This window comes from Bemisia tabaci, chromosome 5, assembly GCF_918797505.1.
Source record: "Bemisia tabaci chromosome 5, PGI_BMITA_v3".
Lineage (NCBI taxonomy): Eukaryota > Metazoa > Arthropoda > Insecta > Hemiptera > Aleyrodidae > Bemisia > Bemisia tabaci.
In genome coordinates, this window is record NC_092797.1 from 11,689,002 (window position 1) to 11,709,561 (window position 20,560).

General features: G+C 41.1%; 1 protein-coding gene across 4 annotated transcripts in view; it reads right to left on the bottom strand.

Annotated features, from left to right (window-relative positions):
* The window catches only part of trc (Serine/threonine-protein kinase tricornered), a 330,131-nt gene that overhangs the window by 272,688 nt on the left and 36,883 nt on the right, over positions 1 to 20,560 (bottom strand). For 3 of the 4 annotated variants that reach the window (XM_019058796.2, XM_019058797.2, XM_072300288.1), the window contains exon 2: positions 12,524 to 13,857. The exons of the other annotated variant lie outside the window; for it this stretch is intronic. In XM_019058796.2, the coding sequence (XP_018914341.1) occupies positions 12,524 to 12,743 (220 nt within the window). In that variant the 5' untranslated portion in view covers positions 12,744 to 13,857. The remainder of the gene's footprint in view (positions 1 to 12,523; positions 13,858 to 20,560) is intronic. 4 annotated transcript variants of the gene reach the window in all.

The following is a 20,560-nucleotide window of genomic DNA, read 5'->3' on the forward strand; positions in this document are numbered from 1 at the left end:
ATACAGACATTGTATTTTTACATATATTGGCACTATCCCATGGAACGAAACTGGCGTAGTCGTGGGAGAACAGGAGAAACAGGTAAGAGGCTGCTTTAAGTCAAGGAAGGGAAGAATGCGCCCCGCGAATTGCTAAAAAAAATAGCACCTACAGATACATCTATTACTGCACGAAGACTAACCGTGTTGCATACTGAGGCTAATTGAAGGCGCTCTGGATATGGATGCTCATGCTCAATTGCTCACGCATCGCTGATGCATTCCACGCACCCGGCTGAGGGATGGGTAAATTTAAACAGCAAATCAACAGTAATAAAGCTCCAGAACTGAGACGAAATGATGGACACGAGAAGCAAGCGCCTCCTTTTCCCACCTGCCCATCAAAAGCCGGTCCGAAATGAGGTCCAAGCTTCCAACCGATTCCAGATTTACAAGCTCCGGCAAGTGGACTGGACGCTAATTACCGCACCAGGAGGCAGTCGCTGGGCCGGCCGGCCGGATGCCGGTAATGTCCGAGTCCAGGGCCCGGTCGTTTCGGCTGGACAGGGCATCTTACGATATTGTCAAATTGTGCAGGAATTCCTTGATTTTTAAATGGTGTACCGTCGATTCGCTGGCTTGTCTGACAACCTGGACCAGAGAAGCCGATCAGAACAGCCGGCCGGCATAGATCTTGAATGCAGGATTGCCGAATCCAGTCGGTCTATTATTCAAATCCAAACGATTAATGGACGTATTTCTGCCAAAAGGAACTATGTGCGTTAAGACATGAGCTCCGAAATCCACGAGAATGTATATATAACAGGGCTTAAGTCATGATGCACATAGTTCCGTTCGAAATACGGCCAAATCATTCACAGAAATAAGATAAAGGATACTATTAGTATGAGGAATAACTGTATGAAAGAAAAGACGATTAAGAGCCATGGACCTTGGACTAGGCCCAGGTGAGCAAGCGTCAAGGTTCATTTTTTTCCGAACGGGTGTGATGGAATTGTTTGATTTCATTATACATTTTCTTTGCGACGGAAACAATTTTCCTTGTCATGGCCGTTTATTAATCCGAACGCAGCGTGGCGCCACGACATTAAAACCCTCTTGTTGGCTGTTGCGTAAGGTAATGAACAATTCAGTTGATAGTAAAATTGTGTTTTACTTCAATCGGTCGCTAAATTAAGAAACAGACTCTTGGCCTTGTGGGACACTCATTTTCATTAACTGTGCTTCAAGAAACGTACGATTAGGACATAATTCGGTTAAACTTTCACGTTAAATTGAGTTTTTTTAAGGTATGCAGATGCCGGATGAATACTTTGACAAAACGCAAGTTACTAAGGATGGACGAAATGTACTACATTTCGCACTTAGGAACTTCAATTTCTGACTCATCTATAAAAACACTTAAGTGCATCGGGAAACTAATGGTGCATACGCTGTTTCTAATTAGATAATAAGTCTGAAAATTTAAAAAGATATAATATTTGAAACTTCTTTCAAAAGTAAAAGATAAAAGAAATATAAAGTAAAGATATTTTCTTATGGTAAACTTGGCAACATTCAAGTGCTCATACGGCGTTCTTCCTTATCATGGCAGTGGGATGGTCAATGCACTTGGATTAGGATTAGGAGGTTCCGGGTGCGAGCCTCGTCCGAGGTGTCAGATGTTTGACGGCGGCGGCGCGGGAACCTGCCCTAAAAAGTGAACGTGTGAAAAAAACCGTCGCTCCTTGAACACAAGAACGTAACTGTATTTTCTTGCGAGCCACGAAAGCTAAAAGTTACATGAATAATGGGGATCATCTTGAACTAAAAATACAAACTATCATCAGACGTGCGCCGAAACGAGCCAACGAACGCCCGCCGGCGCATTCCTCTCATTAATTTTGAACATTTTTTTTTTCTTTTTCAAAAAAGGAACAAGTGAATTTTTAGATGAATCATGGGATGTATATGAACCCAATCGTTTTGTTGTTCATCTAAAAATGGACATAATACCTTTTGAAAACAACTTGGTCATTTATGATTCAAACTTGCGGTCGGATTCGAGACCGTGTTTCTGGATCCGAAAACCCAACTCCTTCCAGATTCACTACTTTTCATCTCTAAAAAAGTATTCGCATTGTGAAATGGACCACTATAGGGTAGGAAGAAATGAAGCGTTGGATGCCAAAGCAAGTGTTTCTTCATAAAATCGTTCGTTGACTGAACAAATTTGTAATTTCCAAAATTAACTCGTAGATATGGGTGAGGAATTAGTGTTTCCCCATGTTCAACGGCAGTTCAAAACTACCTCTCTCCTATTTCATCCTAGATGTAAAATTGAGTCCCTCGCTAAACTGATCAAGTCTGTTTCTCCGCAACAGAATTTTCTTCATAAACCGAATGTTTCTTAGAGAATTTATGAGTACTGCACAAATGTGTAATCAATGAGGATGGACATTTATGTGAAAATCAATACTAATTATTTGGAAACGATATGTTTGTTTCCAATGATCGAGTCAAGATACGTAAATCTGCCCCCCACGAGCGAAAAATGTATTAAAAAATTAATGATTCTAGTACAGACTGAGAAGATGTAAAAACGCAAATTTTTCGAATAAGAGTTGATTTATATCTAATGCTAGATGTTGGCAACGGTAAATTGACAAATAACTTCTGATCAAACGACTTTCCACATAAAGTTAACGAATTTGTGCAAGATCTGAAAGATATGAGGATCCAAACAAATTGGTATTATTACCTTCAAGGAGTATGTATTACATACGCACTACGAAATACTAAAAGAAATACGGTGTGGGAACCTCTAATTTAAGAGATAGGAACGTTGACTTAAAATACTTTCTGATTAAATAAACTTTCGCATGACATCATCGCTCATCGCGCTGTTCTCTGCTAATCCTAATTCAACCCACGCACGCGCAGCGGTAATCTTAGAACAATCAAGATACCGAATGCGGTAGCAATTTCGCTTTATGTAATAAAATCGGGATGAAAGATTACGCCGCAAGGCAAGGAGCTAATAACATTCAACCATCATGTATGAGGCTGTTTGGATGGAGGCCATATTTTCTACGGTTTTTAATGTTAGGAGTTGAGTCACTGTGATTTCGCAAAACACACTTTCTAGCGGCTAAAAGCACCAGTTCTGACAATATTTTTACAATTCAACTATATCGCACAGGTACTGGCCAAATAACTTTCTCTCGATTTGTAAAAATGCAGATAAATAAAATAGATGAGGTTTTTGAAAGGAAAAACCGCGAAAACACTTCAATCGGATTTTATTATTTGGAGGTAAATCTAACTTTAATAAATTACAAGAGCTTGCTCATCGTATATTTTGCGATTAAACAGAAAGTGACGTTTGTCTAATCATAAAATAAACGATTTAAACGGCTGACCTTTTTCCCGCATCAATATTCGAATTCATAAATGCTAATAGATTTAAGTACTTTTTCAATTTAAGACACGTTTTCCTGCAAACGTCATTTGACCCCTTCATCCGTGATATACAATGTGCTCTTGTACAAAGTGTTGAGGCGTCTACATGATCGAGACAAATCCTTCAATGAACCGTTTATTTACTAAAGAAACAAGCGCCAAAAACATGTTGGGATTTGGCTTTCTCCATTAATCAAGATTTCCAATGCTTATGGATTTTTTGCGTTCGAGCCCTTCCGCAAGTAAACAGTGCAATAATTGCTGGAAACCATATCGACCGTTGAAGGAGGAACGCTGTGTGAGCCTTCGGATATTGCCAAATTTTCTTTGATCAAATGCGAATTTTCAGGGATGCTTATGAATATTTTTCTTCCAATTTTTCAGAGAATTTTATTCACGATTTATTCTAAATTACCAAAAATTCACGAGTTCTAACATTCATAACTTCCCTCAAAAATAAATATTTTATCGAGAGAACATCTGGCAATATTCGAATGCTCGTAGCGTTTTTCCTGAACCTAGCGGTGACCGACTCCTGTCACGATTACACCAGTGGCGAGGCATCACAATCGACTATCGATATAATCCCATTTGAATCTGTGGTAAAGAATCGATTAATACGGTGTTCTTTGAGAACGCACTAATAATCGACTTTTTTCATACGTTTAAACGACAGACCAATCGATTTATCGCAAAGCACGCCACGCCACTGGATTACACCGGTGTTAATAGCAAAACAAACACCATTTTTCACGTGGAATTCGTACGAAGGTGGCGCGCGCCGGGGTCCAAAACCGCAGATTAAGGCAGCGCCATTTCGTTCCAGACACACCAATCAGTTTCCGAGATAAATCGAGCGGGCTCATTACTCTCACGCCACGTTGCCGAATCTCCGTTTCCGGCACCGTTTCCGGCACCGTTTCCGCGGGGAAAATCCGCGATATTCGGCAACGTCGCGCCGGCGTATATTGAGACATGTCCGTGCGAGATGTGTGAGAGCGTGCGCTCCGGGTAGGAAGGAAATTAAGAAAGACAGCCGAGACCGATGAGGAAAGAGGTTTGTGGGTACAGCGACGCGAGCTTTGGGTTGATTCGCCGCTTGTGGCGGGAAAAGCTTTGCCCCCCCCCCCCCCCCCCCCGAGACGGGGTCCGCGGCGGCGAGGGCTTACCACTTCCTGTCGCTGACTCCTAAGTCGTGTTTCGGATTAATAGTTTTGTGCGGTCGGACACGGGTGAGGCTGATTCCTGTGGACCGGTTGGCGGTTGGACGGAGGCTGAGTTTTTTAGGGGAATTCTCGAGAGTCGAGGTCCGGAATCGGACTTCCTGAGAACGTGATTGGTAGTGTGTGTGCGTGCAGGACGCATTGTGTCTTCGTGCGACTTTGCGGGGCACCGTGACCGACTCCTTGACTTTTTCGGTGAAATTTAAAAGGGCGGACGACTTTTTACTGATCAAAAAAGGACGTGTACTGCCGTGCTAAGAAAAAACGCCGTACGAGCCTGCAGGAGTTGCCAAATTTCCTTTGAGAGCACGCAAATTCCCTGGTAAACTTATGAATACTGTTCGACCGATTTTTTTCAGATAATTTCATTTGCAATTTCACCTGAAGTTCCTGAAACTTTTAAGGAAAAATGTTCTTAACGTTAACATTCCTCGACAATTAATTTTTTATCGATGGAAATTTGGCAACTCTCAAATGTTTCGGCGTCCTCCCTTAGCACGGCAGTGTAGTGGTGGATTCAAATTTCTTTTATGATGGTTTAAAGTTCTAGGTGAGAGAGCAGGGAGTACCGGTTGTATTTTAGCGATTGAAGTAGCCAGCGGTCAGATTTTAGGAGCAATAATTCGATTGGACTACATTTAGGAATTGGGAACTACAATTTCTGGCTCATTTGTAAAAACACTTACAATTCGAAAACTAATGGAGCGTATGTTGTTCCCGAATTGAGCCAGACATTGTATAGTTCCTGATAGCAATGTGTAGTCCAATTCGTAGATATCTTTTTCGTGTCTCAACTCTTCAAGCTTCCCTTCCACACTGAAAAAAAATTCTCGGCGTTTTTACCAAGGTCCGTTGGTACCTTTACCATCTCACTTTTTTTTTACAAATTATTGGTAATTTTACCACGACAGACTGTTAAGCTTACCTAAAAACCGGTATTTTTACTGTTTTTCAGGTAAGAATACCACTTTTATTGGTGATCAATTCCCGGTAACTTTGCCATTTTATCTCGGTAACTCTACCACAGTCGATAAAAATATTGGCGTTTTTTCCAGGGTCCAGTAAAATTACCGAGAAAGCTCAATAATTTTAGCGAGATTTCTCGGTGAAATTACCAATTCCATAAATGGTAATTTTACCGAGAAAAAACTGGGATCAAATAGAACCCTGAATTCTTGGTAATTTTACCCTATTCTTAGTAAATACACCGAGATTTTTTTTTCAGTGCATCATTTTAAATGCAACTGGATTGATATCGCCGCATCCTGATGCTTCCCGCCAATTTGCGTTTTGTAAGACCCGTAGGGTTGTCATGCAATATCGAGAAAAAAGATCTTCGGCAAAATAATAAAAAATAGTCTAGGAGGAAGAGGGTGGAGAGTGTAAGTTGCCAGAGGATGCTGAATCGACGAGGTTGCCGTTTCTCGATAAAAAGTCGTCCATTTCAAAATGCGTCACACTGAGAAAATACGAGGATCCTCCGCCAAACAGGGCAACACCGAATAGGAAGAGAAGCGAGGGTGGATCATGAATGAATTCTGCAACGCAGAAGGGGGAGGCAAAGCCGAGATAAACAACCGCAATTAACGGGGCGATCCCCGGGTTCACCGGAAATAACCGGGGGTAACGCGATACTATACGCGAGTTCAATCAAATTATTATTTGATGGACTGAGAAACGTGGAGACCCGACTAAGGAAGAACCATCAGGCAAATAAGAAAATACTAAGAATATGGAGGTTCTGAGGCGTTTGAGACCGCCCATAAGTGAGAGAGCTTAGTAAAGTAAAAATTTCAGAACGGAAATTTTTCTAGGGACGACTGCTTGGAGGAATGTTTTCTGGACATTTTGGCAAGATCTCCTAAATAAATCAACACTTGTCAGAACAATAAAGGTTAGAATTAGAAATTTCTAAAAACGTGGTTTTGTATGAGAAGAAGTCATTCCGACTTTCGACACTTGATTTTTGGACCCAACTCAACCAAAGCTCTCTTTTGGATTTAATACCAGGCAATAATGACTCATAATTCCGTGAACGATCTCAATCGACTGCACTTTTAAAGAAACGTAAAAATCTGACTGAAAATTTAGAACTTCTTGCTGATTTACTCAAATCGAACTAAAAAGCTGAACTGAGAGATGATATACGTCACAAAGGGGACAAGAAGTCCCTATGTGAGAATGGATAACTTGGTGCGATAAGAGGACAAAACTTTCGACTAGGAGTTATAAAAGCTCGATAGCTTTATGACATACAACTTTGATGAGAAAGCCAAAGGACTTTCCTGCTGGTAAAAGGAGGCAAGTCGTATCACTTGAAAAGAGGGATGGCGGGTAAGAAATAAAGTTCAAATACGAGGCGGTATAAATTTTTGAACCTAGTTCTTAAAGCCTTTTTTGTTCGCGAGTATAGGCTGAGGACAAATGACTGACAAGAAGCGCTACGAATTCATTTGCCGAGCTTTGTCCTCCCTGATAATGAGGTTAGTTCTCGCTTCGTTAGAACAAAAACCGAGGCTTGGAAAAACAGAATGAGTCGATTGAACAGAAAAACGGAATTCGGAGTCAAAACAATGTAAGCAGTGATGAATTATTCAACAGAATAATTACGGATGAAAAATACTCCAAAATGAAGAATTTATTAAAGAGTTACGAAAGCGCCGTTCTGTTCTCGAAGCCAGTCCTGTTGATGACAACCACGAAAGCTTCAAACCCACAAGTCCGTTTATTTCAATTTTAACTTCGAATTATTCAAATACTTTAACACTTACTTTAAGGGGTAATCCAAAATATCAAAAATGATGGATAGACGGATTGGTTTAGCAATTCAGGGTGTCTACTATAACAGGCTGGCCAAAAATCAGTACTTATACAGTAGTTTTCAGTACATTCCCTAGAAATTCAGTATCTCCTCAGGAGAAACATTCACTACTCTTTCGGTGCCTCCAACTGACGAAATTCGAAAAATTTTAAAATGTTGAATTCCTCACTCAAATCAAGTACGACAAAAGTAAGTAAGCCTGATGTTACAAGCCGTTGATAGTAATTCATGAAAATTTTGGATGGCTTTTTTTTTTTAAAAAAAAACATGAAATGGTCGGTATTTATCAGCTTCATCGCTGAAAATTTGTATCGTTTTTGAGAGCGATTTACGCGTTTCGCGTTCTTGTTTCTGCCTAAAATAGGCGGCACTGCCTTCTTAGCCCTTCTCGACCAACCGTTCTTGAATTGATTGCTTTGAAGGCTCTCGAATAGACTACGTTGACTTTTAATTTACTCAAATCGAATGTAGTTGCAAAATGCATGACAAAATCGAAATAATTATGAGCTGGACGAATGAACTGGTGTGAGTATACCGACATTGACTGCAGGTATTGTTCTTAATTTTTCTCGATTTTTCTCGACCTTGACCTACTTTTGGACATACTTCTCCATCTACGTATACTAACGACAATAAGGTGTTCCAGTAGCGTGGCGTGTGGCGTGTTTTGAGATGTATCGATTGATCTGCCATTCAAATCTATGGAAAAGGATATCTATTAACAGGGTGTTCGCAACGAACACCTTAATAATCGATTCTTCACCATAGCATAAAAAGAGGAAAAATCGATGAACACTCATACGCCTCGCCACTGAGATGTTTGCATGTTATACATGCACTGGAAGAAAAAACACATTGGATCTAGAGTCCAGACTCTTAAAAACATCGACAAGAAAAAAATACTCTTCATTCAATCAGATTTCAGCTTAAATCAAGAACCAAGCCTCTTAATTTGAGCGGATTTCCTTTTGATTTAAGCTTAGATCTGATTGAATCAAGAGTCCTTTTTCTTGTCAATGTTCTCAAGAGTCTGGACTCTTAGATTCAATGTGTTTTTTTTTCTTCCACTGCGAGAGCTTCTTCGCTTATTTCCATCGTCCAATTCGTAATTATCTAAGACAATGAGTCCGAAAAAGAATCTCTAGTGCCCAAATGCATTCTCATCGAACCAATAACACTTAGGAATTATTCGTCCTTACATAATACTGCTTATGTGTGCGTCTGGTCGTCCAAAAGACTCATTTTAACCGATTAAAAACTAAGTAAGTGGATTCATAGAGGCATATTCCCTGGGGAGTGCAAATCTCTACGAATAAAGCGCGAACATACTTTGCTCGACAAAATAAGAGAAGACAATTTCAATTTAGAAAAGATAATCCTTCTAGAAGGACAGCGGCACGTACCAGTAAAGATTCTCGTAACATGAGACGTTCTTAACGAAGGGTTACAATTGAATGGTCAAATCGAGAGACAAAGAAATGAACCAGCTGAAGGCAGAGGTATTTTTGTTCATTCGATCTTTCGTCTGAACGCGCCGGAAAAAATATGTGAACCTGCCAAATCAAATACAAATACGCAACCTCGTGAAAACAGGCCGCTTCAATGGTATATTGGTGACAAGGACTTGGAGGAAAAATCCCAGTTGCCGGGCAGTAGTGAGGCGTGCTTTCCTATCTATCGATATTCCCCCATTTGAAGCTGTGATGAATCATCGATTATTATGGTGTTCGCTGCGAACACCCTACTAATCGATATTTTTTTATGGGTTTAAAACGCAGATCAATCGATATATCGCAAAGCACGCCACGCCACTGTTGCCGGGTGATTTCCCTCGGATTTCCACCTCTTAAGTATTTCGACGGAAATTATCAATTCTCTTCCTGTACATCCAATTTAAGAAAAATACCTCATTCTCTTCATACAGCCTTGACTGTTGAAACAAAAATTGTAAAAACTCGCAGAGGTTGATGAGAATGAGGAATTTTTCCTCCGATACAACTTTGGGATTCAAAGATCGAATTTTCCAAATTCTAAAGTGATAACATGATGATCTCGCAAGAATATTCGGACCGCGTTTGGCAGAAAGGAACCGAGCCACATTAGCTATTGCTAAATTTAATTGGACAATTTAATTTTTTTACGAGAGAACGTTTGTACGGATTTTTGTTGAAAATGTCGAGGAATTTGCTTCGTAGTGTGCAGAAAATTCCGCACAATCGTTCAGATGTGAAATATTACATTGCCCAATTAAATTTGGCGATATCTGACGTGACTTGGTTTCTTTCTGCTTGGCGCGGTCCACTTGACGATCAGAAATTTTTTCGCGAATTTTACGACGTTTTCACAGGTTTCCCTTAATGCCGGAAAAAAATCCCTGACAATCCCCTGTTTTGAGGGTTTCTGACATCCTGGTGCAGTCTCATATTTTTCCAAATTTTTCAAATTGATGGCACTCCTAAAGATGGGCTACTTCATCCGAATAATACACTAAGCTCGTTGATTTCCACGTGAGAAAGCGGAATTACGTGAGATGCACCGTCATTTAATTTCAGTTAACTGACTGCACGGCTTCGTAAACGATCGCTTATTGATCAACACGTTGATCGAGTGATGAAATGGGCGAGTTTTTGCTGAGCTATGGTGTGGATTCGAGTTAGACCATTGTTGCCACACTTGCGACATAAACAGAGGACTCTGAATCCTCTGTAAGGACTAACATTGTCACCGACAGAAATCATACGTGGCAATTTTCATGGACGTTATTTACCGTGTGCCCAAGAAGTAGAGAAACCTACACTCTCTGGATCGTCCATTTAGAAAAAATTCGTTGCGAAAAATCTTAAAATAAGGTCAAAAGTACTGTTTCCAATGTTGCAAACTGTATCAATGGTGGTGATTAATAAATTACGAACAGTAATTCTGACTTTATTTGGAGATTTTTTATTATGATTTTCGGCATAAATATTTTGTAATGATTGATCAAAAGACTAAAATTTCACTTGTTTTCGATTAAAATTTGAAACAAATCGATCGAATCCACAGTGAATTGAAGTCTACATGCATGAGGATATACCCTCAGCAAATAGAGTTGAATTTTTTTCCATTAAAATTCACTGAAAATTCATTGGAATTTTACTTCCTTCGGTGAAATTTGAAACGAAACGATCGCATTCAGAGTGAATTGGGCTAAAGTTGGGCTGAAAATGGTCCACGTCAACAAAAATGGTTGGATTTTTCTTCCTTAATATTCAGTGAAAATTCACTAAAATTTCACTTTATTCATTAAAATTTGAAACAAAACGATAGTATATCTAGAGTGTATTGGGGTAAAGCTGCGGATCCAACATTAGCAAAATAAGGTTGAATTTTATTCACCGATAGTTTTTCTTTCAATTCCCCCCTTTCTTGAATACTTGAGGAAGCATTGTCAAAAATGTGAAAAAACAACACGATTTGGCAAGAGTGTATCGGAGAAGAAGTTATTACGCGAGAGGATTCGATCGGGTGATTTTCTTTCGTCATTTCCACGCAAGACCTCTCTGAGGCCGACGCGGGAGCCCACCTCGCGGATCGCCCGACGCGAGTTTCGCAATTTTCGCCAATTAACCGAAAATTAATCATGTTTTCGTGCTACACTTTTTAACGAGCGAAACTCGCGATTAAAACGTGGGTATTTGCATACTCTGCGCCTGCGCCGCTTCAAAAGAAACGAGACAGATCCGCCCATTAACGACTTTTCGCCTCGATCTCGGTGTCATCGTCGTGACATAGTGAAAACGAAACCTGGTTTGCTTTTGCTTCTTTCGCGCGGTTTTATTGAGATGTCACTGAGAGATCGGGATTTTGAATTCTTCCGCAGAGGTCCTCAAGAAAAATCCTCTCCCCTCTGACGTAAGAACTATCTCAATTTCCACGTGAACCCTGTTTTACATATAAACCCATGTTTTCTGGGGCTCATACGAAAAACGAGATACGCCCTTACGTCAGAGGGATGACGAAATGCCGTGGCTATTTTGCCGCGCTGAGGAAAACGCCGTACTAGCATTCGAATGTTATTAGGGAGGAGTGTTATATTAATTTTTTCAAAACGTTTTCATATGCTTCAGATTAAATTTCAAACAAAATGTTCTGAAAAATTAAAGGAAAAATATGAACAACTTTGAACTAACGACGCATATGAGCCTTCAGACGTTGCGATATTTCCTTCAATACAAGCCGAATTGACTTAAAAAATTGAGAGTATTTATCTTCAAATTTTTCAGAAATTTTTTTTCGCGATTCAATCTAAAATCTCTGCAGATTTCAAGGCAAAACATGCATAGCTTCTCTCAAAAATACACGTTCTATCTGGGGAAATTCGGCAACACTTTAAGGTTTATACGGCGTTGTTCCTTAGCACGGCAGTGCATGCTTGAGATTTTCTTTGCTGAAGTCCTTCTACCTTATGAGAAAGCCTGACCCCTTTTGAGATCCTCATAAATGACTTTTATAAGAACATGCACAGGAGTCGCTCTCACAGCGCTCTCTGGCGCTCTGCGACGCGTAACCGCCACAAAACTCGGTCCTCCCACGACCCATCAGGATGTTGGCACTCCCTCATCTTATCCAAAACCCCCTGTCGCCACCCTTCCATCGGGCGCCGCCTTCGTTTATAAGAACGCTGCGCATATTTCACAGAGACAAGAGATCCTCCACTAGTATCTTGGCCATGGTGGAAGCTTTTACTTTCGGGACTTCAGCATTCTATTGTTGACTTACCTACATGGTTGATGTTCAACAACGTGTTGGCAGTCTCGTTTTGAAAACAAGCCGAAAATGGCCGACGTTTGAGAAAGTTGTTTGGCTCATGACGTCATCCGAAGCTCATCATCGACCATGTAGGTAAGTCAACAGCCGAAACTAGGGTGATGACTGTTGCTCCCTAATAATTGTCCATAAGGAATTGTTGAAACCCCGAAAGTAAAAGCTTCCACCATGGCCAAGATACTAGTGGAGGGTCTCTTGTCTCTGATATTTCAGAAGAAAGCGACAAACTAACCTGGTTTTCCGACTGAGCGCTGTCCGATCTTGGCGAACCTGCTGATGATGAACTTCCTGATGCTGGAGAGGAGGGCGAGGGCGCCATCGCGGTTGTCGCCGGGGAGCTCGCCCGTCGGCGAGATCGGGGTCGGGCACGAAGGGATCTTCTCCGGGATGACGACGAGGGACGGCCCCCGCGGGGCGATCACCGACACCCGCTCCCTGCTGTAAGGCGACATTCAAACGACGCCGCCCGACTTCATAACACTCACTCGCGATCCGAAAAACCCACTCAACTTAGAATAGATTTCGATTCCGAGGAAAAGGACACTTGGGTCGGTAACTAAGGGATATGGTGACTCCGGTCAAGGCACACTTAACTCCGGTACTACCAGATGTAACTCCGGTAACGCCAGAAGTAACTCCGGTATCGGTACACGTGACTCCGGTATAGATGGACGTAACTCCGGTATAGATGGACTTAACTCCGGTACAGTTAGAAGTAACTCCTGTAACGCCAGAAGTAACTCCGGTATCGGCACACGTGACTCCGGTATAGATAGACGTAACTCCGGTATAGATGGACTTAACTCCAGTACAGTCAGAAGTAACTCCGGTAACGCCAGAAGTAACTCCGGTATCGGCACACGTAACTCCGGTGCAGATGGACGTAACTCCGTACAGATGGACGTAACTCCGGTACAGTCAGAAGTAACTCCGGTAAAATCAGACGTGTCTCTTGTCAAGCAAATTGTAATTCCGGTCAAAACAGTTGAAAATTTGATAACTCCTGTTATCTCCCGTCACTTCGTTAAGAAACTTCGGAAGATCACACACGCGAACTTATAGCGTTCCGTAGGAATAGGAAGTAGTTCCGGTAGACGTAAATGTAACTCCGATGGAGCCTGATTCAACTTCTGTATCGTCAGACGTAACTCCGGTAAGCTAGACGTGACTTAAACGTAAATTCGGTAACTCCGGCTTGTAACTCCTGTCACCTCCTTAGGAAACTCCGGGAAAGCACAAACGCGCGGGCTCCTGGTAATCCGCAAAAAGGCGACACTTTTTCGTATCCAACACTGAGGACACAATTTCCGCAATACTGCACCCGCACTTGGTATAGGGACTCCCGAAAGAATTCACTGCTGCAATCGACGGTGGAGCTGAATTTTAACACTGGAAAGCTCGCTGATTGTCACACTAGGGAATACAATTGTGACACCGGCTTGGAATTCTCGAGACGTTCAAGCAGGCGGCTCTGCTATTCGCGAGCCCAACTGCGAAACTGATAACTCGAGTACGTTGAGATTAATGACACACACAATCTATCGGGTATTCCGAACCAGCTGCAAACTGAAAAAAAAACAGAGAGGAACCGTTGGAGGGTCGGTTGGTCGCTCTACGATCCGGGGGGGGGGGGGGGGCGGAGGGAGGGGGTTGTATTGCATCACGAGCCGTCGAGTGTGGAAATTTTTCGGTTGATTCTGAAGAATGATTTGCATCCATGATACTTAAGTTAAAATTTATTCTGAAGAGTGAAGTTTTTGATAAATGAGTTCAGTCACATCATTTCTGAGAAAGGCAGCTTAGGCACACTGCAATCGAGGGAGTAGAATTCGAAGAGTTGGGTTTTCCATGTATTCGGACTGAAAAAACGCTACTACATTGGGAAGTAAATACTTTGAAAATACGCTGTGGGTTGAATTTCAACGCAGGTTAAGAAAAATGTTAACCTATGCGTTATAGATTTAAATTGAGCAGAAAATGGACGAAAAAAAACAACAACATAATTTTGTCAGTGGAGCAGAAAGTCCTGGCGACTGACTTTACGACCATCTCAACTCACGAAAACGTGATCAATACGGAACAATCCTGATGAAAAAAACTATGAACTACACCGATAAGGAGTTCCGTTGGTCATTCTACTCGTGGGAAACTTAATTGATTTCATTCATGTGTTCATTTCCGGGTGTTGATAAGTTCAAGTCCTGTGGTTATTGGTGCTAAATTCGGAATTATGGAAAATTTAAGCAGCTGATCATACGTAAGTTGAGAACTCAAGTTTTTACGCAGAAATGCGTAGAGATTAACAAAATTTCATCTGTCACGTGTTATCGAGCCTCACATAAACAATAATTGGCTTCAGATCTTGTGTGATGATAGGAACTTCAATTGAAACAAATGACTGTATCGATCACTTGCTTTCGCTTTCTGTGTGCTAGTTTAAAAGGTCATATAGCAAAGGATTCTGAAAAACTTATTAGCATTTCAAGTACCAAGTACCTCAAAGTGTTTTCCATATACGTGACCAAGTTGGCCATACAAAATGTCAATGAAAGGAAAACGAGTGCCAAAAGTTACGATCGATCAAATAAGAAATAGTGTCGTGACATTATTTTTTCAAATGCTTTTAGAACATCTGCATAATGGGAGGATGAATGGCGTTCAGTTTGTACGAGATGCGAAATACCAAGGAACTCTAAAAGCAGTTCAATTTATTCATACTGTGAAATAACAAGACAATAGGTCAAAAAACCTAAAAAACAGCATCAGCTTCGAATTTGTACTAGACATACTTATACAAACGATTGTACGGAATTGTACGTGCAACATCAATTAAATAAAAAAAATTAAATAGAGAAGAACTATGAAGCAAGTAACTACAACTGCTATGTGCAGAGTTCCTTCTTTCCTTTACTTTCTCTCCGCCATGATTACATTCTGATGACATTTTCTCTTCCAACGACAGGAAATGACATTCATAATTATTAGACTAAATTATGCAATTCGGAGCTACAATTTCTAGCTCAGTTAGATAAATTTTAGGTGGCATCAGTGTCCCTATGCACATAAGTTTTTTTTACAGATGAGTCAGAAATTTTAGTTCCGGATTGCAAAATGAAGTCCAATCATCAATTTACTACCATCATGTTGGCGTTCAGAATATTGTGAATGGAAATTCTTAACGGCCAAAAATTTAGCCCTCCCGTTCGCTATAGACATAAAGGAAGGAAGCCATCTTTGCTCGGACAGAGATGAAAAACTGAAATATTCAGGAAATTCTGTCCTGACCATCGATTAACACGAATCAACGCTTCAGCGAGGACGATAGGAGTCTTTGCTGGGACAACCTGCTAATAACTTGTTGAATTGGATCAAGGCATGTGATAATACGATTTAATCCGAATTCATTTGACGAGTGTAATCCCTCAACAATAATTGAACAATTGGCCAAACTCCAACGCCCGTTATTATCGTTTAGAAACGCGTGCTGGCCAAGAAAGGCAGGGCATCGTGCTTGAGCCATTAAAGCCACATAGAATGAATTAATTGCTGAAACGTTCAATGGAGATAATAGAAACTCAACCAAATTCCACCGTGATCGATCAAAAATGGTTTGCCAACTGATGTGTCCGCAGCTAAAAAATACACACAGTTTTTTTTAAAAAAAAAAAGATTAAAAATTGGACAAATAAATGAATAAAAATTTGGACTTTTCGGCAGTTGAAGATGGGCGTTAAAAAGCGATTTTTGAAACTGGTTGATGACCGAACAACCAAATTTTTCAAAAGTGTCATGGCCGTAAAAATATGACGCGAGAATTCCCAGTAGATCCCTCTAGACGATGAAAAAACTATCCTTACAAAGACAGCTAGCTGCCTCGTTGAAAGAAAAAGGGGTCAAAAAACCTTAACTCAAGCACCGGAACCTCGACAGAATCGAGCTAAATTCTGAGTCGTTATCCAAACAAAAATTCACGCGATAACTCCGCAAATAAAGAGTCGATAAAATTTCGTTGTGCCTATGGAAAAGCGCCTTATGAGCGTTCAAATGTTGCCAAATTTATTCTAATAAAACATTTATTTGAAATAACAGTTATGAGTAGTTTTCCATGAAATTTTCAGATAGAGTAGATTTAATTGTGCGTGAAATCCTCTGAAAATTTCAAAGAAAAAAAAGCACAGATTTTCCATAAAATTCGTAATTTATGGAAGAAATCCAGCAACGTCGCACGGCTCATTCGGCGTTTCCCCTAGGCATGGCGGCTATCGTTCAAGTGCGCTCGTGACGATCTCGGAGATAAAGCAACCAGGGTAAAAAAAGTAAAAAATAAAAATAAAAGTGAGACAACAAAAACTGAGAAAACCCGAGAAACAAGCGATTTGAGAAAAAGCTCATCTACTCGACTGAAATGGAGAGCGCGTCGGATGCTACAGGGCGCGGAGCTCCAAATGAGAGAGCGAATATTGACAATGCTTGTTGACAAACCTCTCGAGATATCAGCAGTAATGGAGGGAACACAGGAGGACTGATATTGGAAAAAGAGTTCGAGGGTGTGGAACTGTGGACCGGAGAAAAAAAACACTTTTTACGCCACTTTACGAGGACACTTTGCTCCGCAAGGAACGGGCTACACATTTTATTGACGTGTATATACACCGATGAGGTTTTCTGTGACAGAAATAATGTTGAAAACTAAAGGGTCAGACACCCCCACGCTTCGCTGTCAAATGGACGCGGTTTAAGAGTACGGTCAAACGATGTGATTCTTATGCGCAGAAATTTATGAAGCCCACTTCTGAGTGTAGGAGAGTCCTCCCCCTTAGTCCGGTCAAATTTTCCATGTAGAGATAGAGCTGAATACATTAGCAGGGTTGCCATGATTAGGACTGAAAACCACCATTTGGTAATGTCACTTCGACTCAGGGTAGCAAGCCCCCTGATTTATTCTGCCCTATCTCTACATGGAGAGTTCGGCTGAATATAGATATGTATGAAAACAGACCATCTTACACTGATTTACTGCTATAAGAAAAAGATACATCTTATTTTCATTTTTTTTTTTTTTTTTTTCATTTCCCAGAGGTCGAATTAAATCAGTTTCTTATGAGGATCTTCAAATGTTCATATTTAGATGTTTCGTTCCAAATTCGTTGTTGTGGCAATTTTGCCTTCCTCAGTTGCAATATGTAAACCTTTGAGGTTCTTCCTGCGGAAAAATGAGTTGTTCAAGCAACAACTAGACTATATTTTGCGATTTGTATTTACAATTTTTGACTTATACCAGAAACAAAAAATGTGCTATCAGATCCCTTGTGTAGACAGGTGCTTTCGTGGAGGAGCCAGAAATAATGATTCCATATTGCAAAATGGATTCCAATTATAGGTACGATATCAAAATTGATCTATATTATAAACTTCTCATCAAAAGTCCGTCGAAATGATCAGATAATCTAAAAAAAGGAATGAATTCGCACCGATAAGAAAATTCTACCTATTCTGTCAAAGCTAATAGAGAGCTACTTTCTAACCCTCCCCCGTTCAACGAAGGAAACTATCAAGGCGGCCTTCTTCCCGGGTCGCCAGTCGACATTTCATCCCTCCGCTATCATAAAGGCGTAACTTTAGCTTCCAGTGAGCCCTGGAGAGTATGGAAGTATAAGTGCAACAGGGCTCATCTTAAAACGCAATTACGACGATTTTCCGTGGAACTCGAAGGTTCGAGCTGTTATCACTCCGTCAAGAAATCATTACTCAGCCATGGCGATGGGGCCTTGACATTTTCGTTATAAATTCATCTAGCCGACGGACGGACGGACTGAAAAACCCGAGTGGTAATTAGATGAATTGGCCGATGTCAAAACCGAACATGCCGATTTCTTGATGAGCTCTGAAGTCCACTAAGAATGGCTACACGCTAGGGATCATCGAATAACGGACTTGCGAGGTTTTGCCATCGACCGATTGAGATACGCTCGAGTCTATTGATTGCCGGAGCGGTCGATGGTGACTGGCCGACATCGACCGTTGGAAAAACTCGGCGTCAATCGCGTTCACTTTGGCTAATGACGGACTGATCCCGGGAGTGATTTCGAATTCCGAGGGATCGCAAATAGACTTTAATTATCTAATGGTTGAATGTTAAATGGACTACATTTCGCAATTAGGAAGTACAATATGAGGCTCGGCTTAGAAACAACGTATGCACCATTCGTTTCCCTATGCACATAAGTGTTTATACGGATGAGTCAGAAATTGTAGTTCCGAATTGCAAAATGCAGTAAAAATGTGCAACATTCAAAAAAAAAACTTCGACATGGCCGAAATCTTCCGGAAAAAAATATCTCACTTTTCCAGGTTTAAACTGACGAAATCGACAAAAATCCTGGATTTTTACAACCGAAAATCTGTACAAGAATGCTTTCTGAACGGGGACGATACATTGTCCGCACTTTTAATATGTAAAAATAACTCCTTGCTCAGATTTCCTCATTGAAACTTTATCAAAATTTACATACCATCAGTCATTTAAACAGAGTAAAATTGAGGAAAAATAAACAGTAAAACTTTTGAACCAAGAATGGAGCTCTTGCATGCGTCAGGAATTTGCGATTCAAGTACTGATTCCTAGGTAAAATTTTGTGAGAAACACGATGGTGACTTCGGTCTTCTTTAAAACAGGCTCCAAAACTCAAAAATAGCTCTCAAAGTTAAATCCGTTAAGAAGGGGAAAACCGGTGGCACCAACGTGTTTTTAACGAAATTTAACATTGGAATCAGGATACCTAAATCGCCAAATCCTGACACATGGTAGAGCTCCATTCCAAGAGAAATCGATACCCTCGCATTCCCGCGTCGTCACTTCCGAAACAGTCGCCACACGCGACCTAGGGGGACCGCGTAACCTTAGATAAGTACCAGTGGCGTGGCATACTTTGCGATCTATCGATATTTCCCCATTAGAAGCTGTGGTAAATAATCGATTATTAAGGTGTTCGCTGCGAACACCCTGTCTATCGATACTTTTCCATAGGTTCAAATGGTCGATCAATCGATATATCGCAAATCACGCCACGCCACTGATAAGTACCCCGCGGGAGTTGGATCCCGGCATGTTTGATCCCGGGGGGCAGTTTCCTCCCACACCCACCACCACCGATCGGTTCGACCGGGTGGGAAAGGTATACGCTAAGGAGGACTATCTGAGCGGTCTGGAAATGGAATGCCCGCTCGGTGCGGCGCGGCGCGGCGCGGCGGCCCGAAACGGAAATGACACAGTTTCCAATGGAAATCAACGTGACTCCGTCATCCGTTCTTCCGGTTTCCAGACGGGAACCACGGCTCCACTGTGAACTCGCCGCCGCAGCGCACGATAAGTGCGCGCCGTAACCGCGAGCGCGGGTGCGCGCAGGTCGTAGAACTGACGGACTCATAGATGCCTCAACATTGGTTTTGTATGGTGTGAAAATACTACGGGGGAGACCTCCGGGCCCCTGGGAGGACCCTGAGGACGCTCACTGAAAAAAAAATCTCGGTGTATTTACTAAGAAAAGGGTAAAATTACCAAGAATTCAGGGTTCTATTTGATCCCAGTTTTTTCTTGGTAAAATTACCATTTATGGAATTGGTAATATTATTGAACTTTCTAGGTAATTTTACTGGACCTTTGGTAAAAACGCCAATATTTTTTATCGACTGTGGTAGAATTACCGAGATAAAATGGCAAAGTTGCCGGGAATTGATTACCAATAAAAGTGGTATTCTTACCTGGAAAAAACAGTAAAAATACCGGTTTTTAGGTAAGCTTACAAGTCTGTCTTGGTGAAATTACCAATAATTGGTAAAAAAAAAGTGAGATGGTAAAGGTGCCAACGGACCTTGGTAAAAACGCCGAGAATTTTTTTTCAGTGCTTCGCGCCCTTAAAACCCCGCTTCCTACGTCTTAGTTCAATAAATGCTTTGAAGAAAGCGGGCTTATCTAGATTGAGTGACAAGTTTTTTAATTACGAAATTCCCAGACTCATACACGATTGATTAGATCACATTGTTTGATTCCCTGATTTTTTCATGACTTATCAATGCTATGTATATGAGCACCACGATTCCTCATGAAAATTCATTTCACAGTTTTTTTTAGTCAAGTCTTCCAAACTTAAAACAAATTAAATGCTCCACCTCGCAGAGGGACTTCCAAAGTTCAGCAGCGAAATGCGCTGACTTTTCCCTGGTTTTTCAGGTTTGGGCAGGATTCCTTGATTTTTCCAGGTTTTCCCTG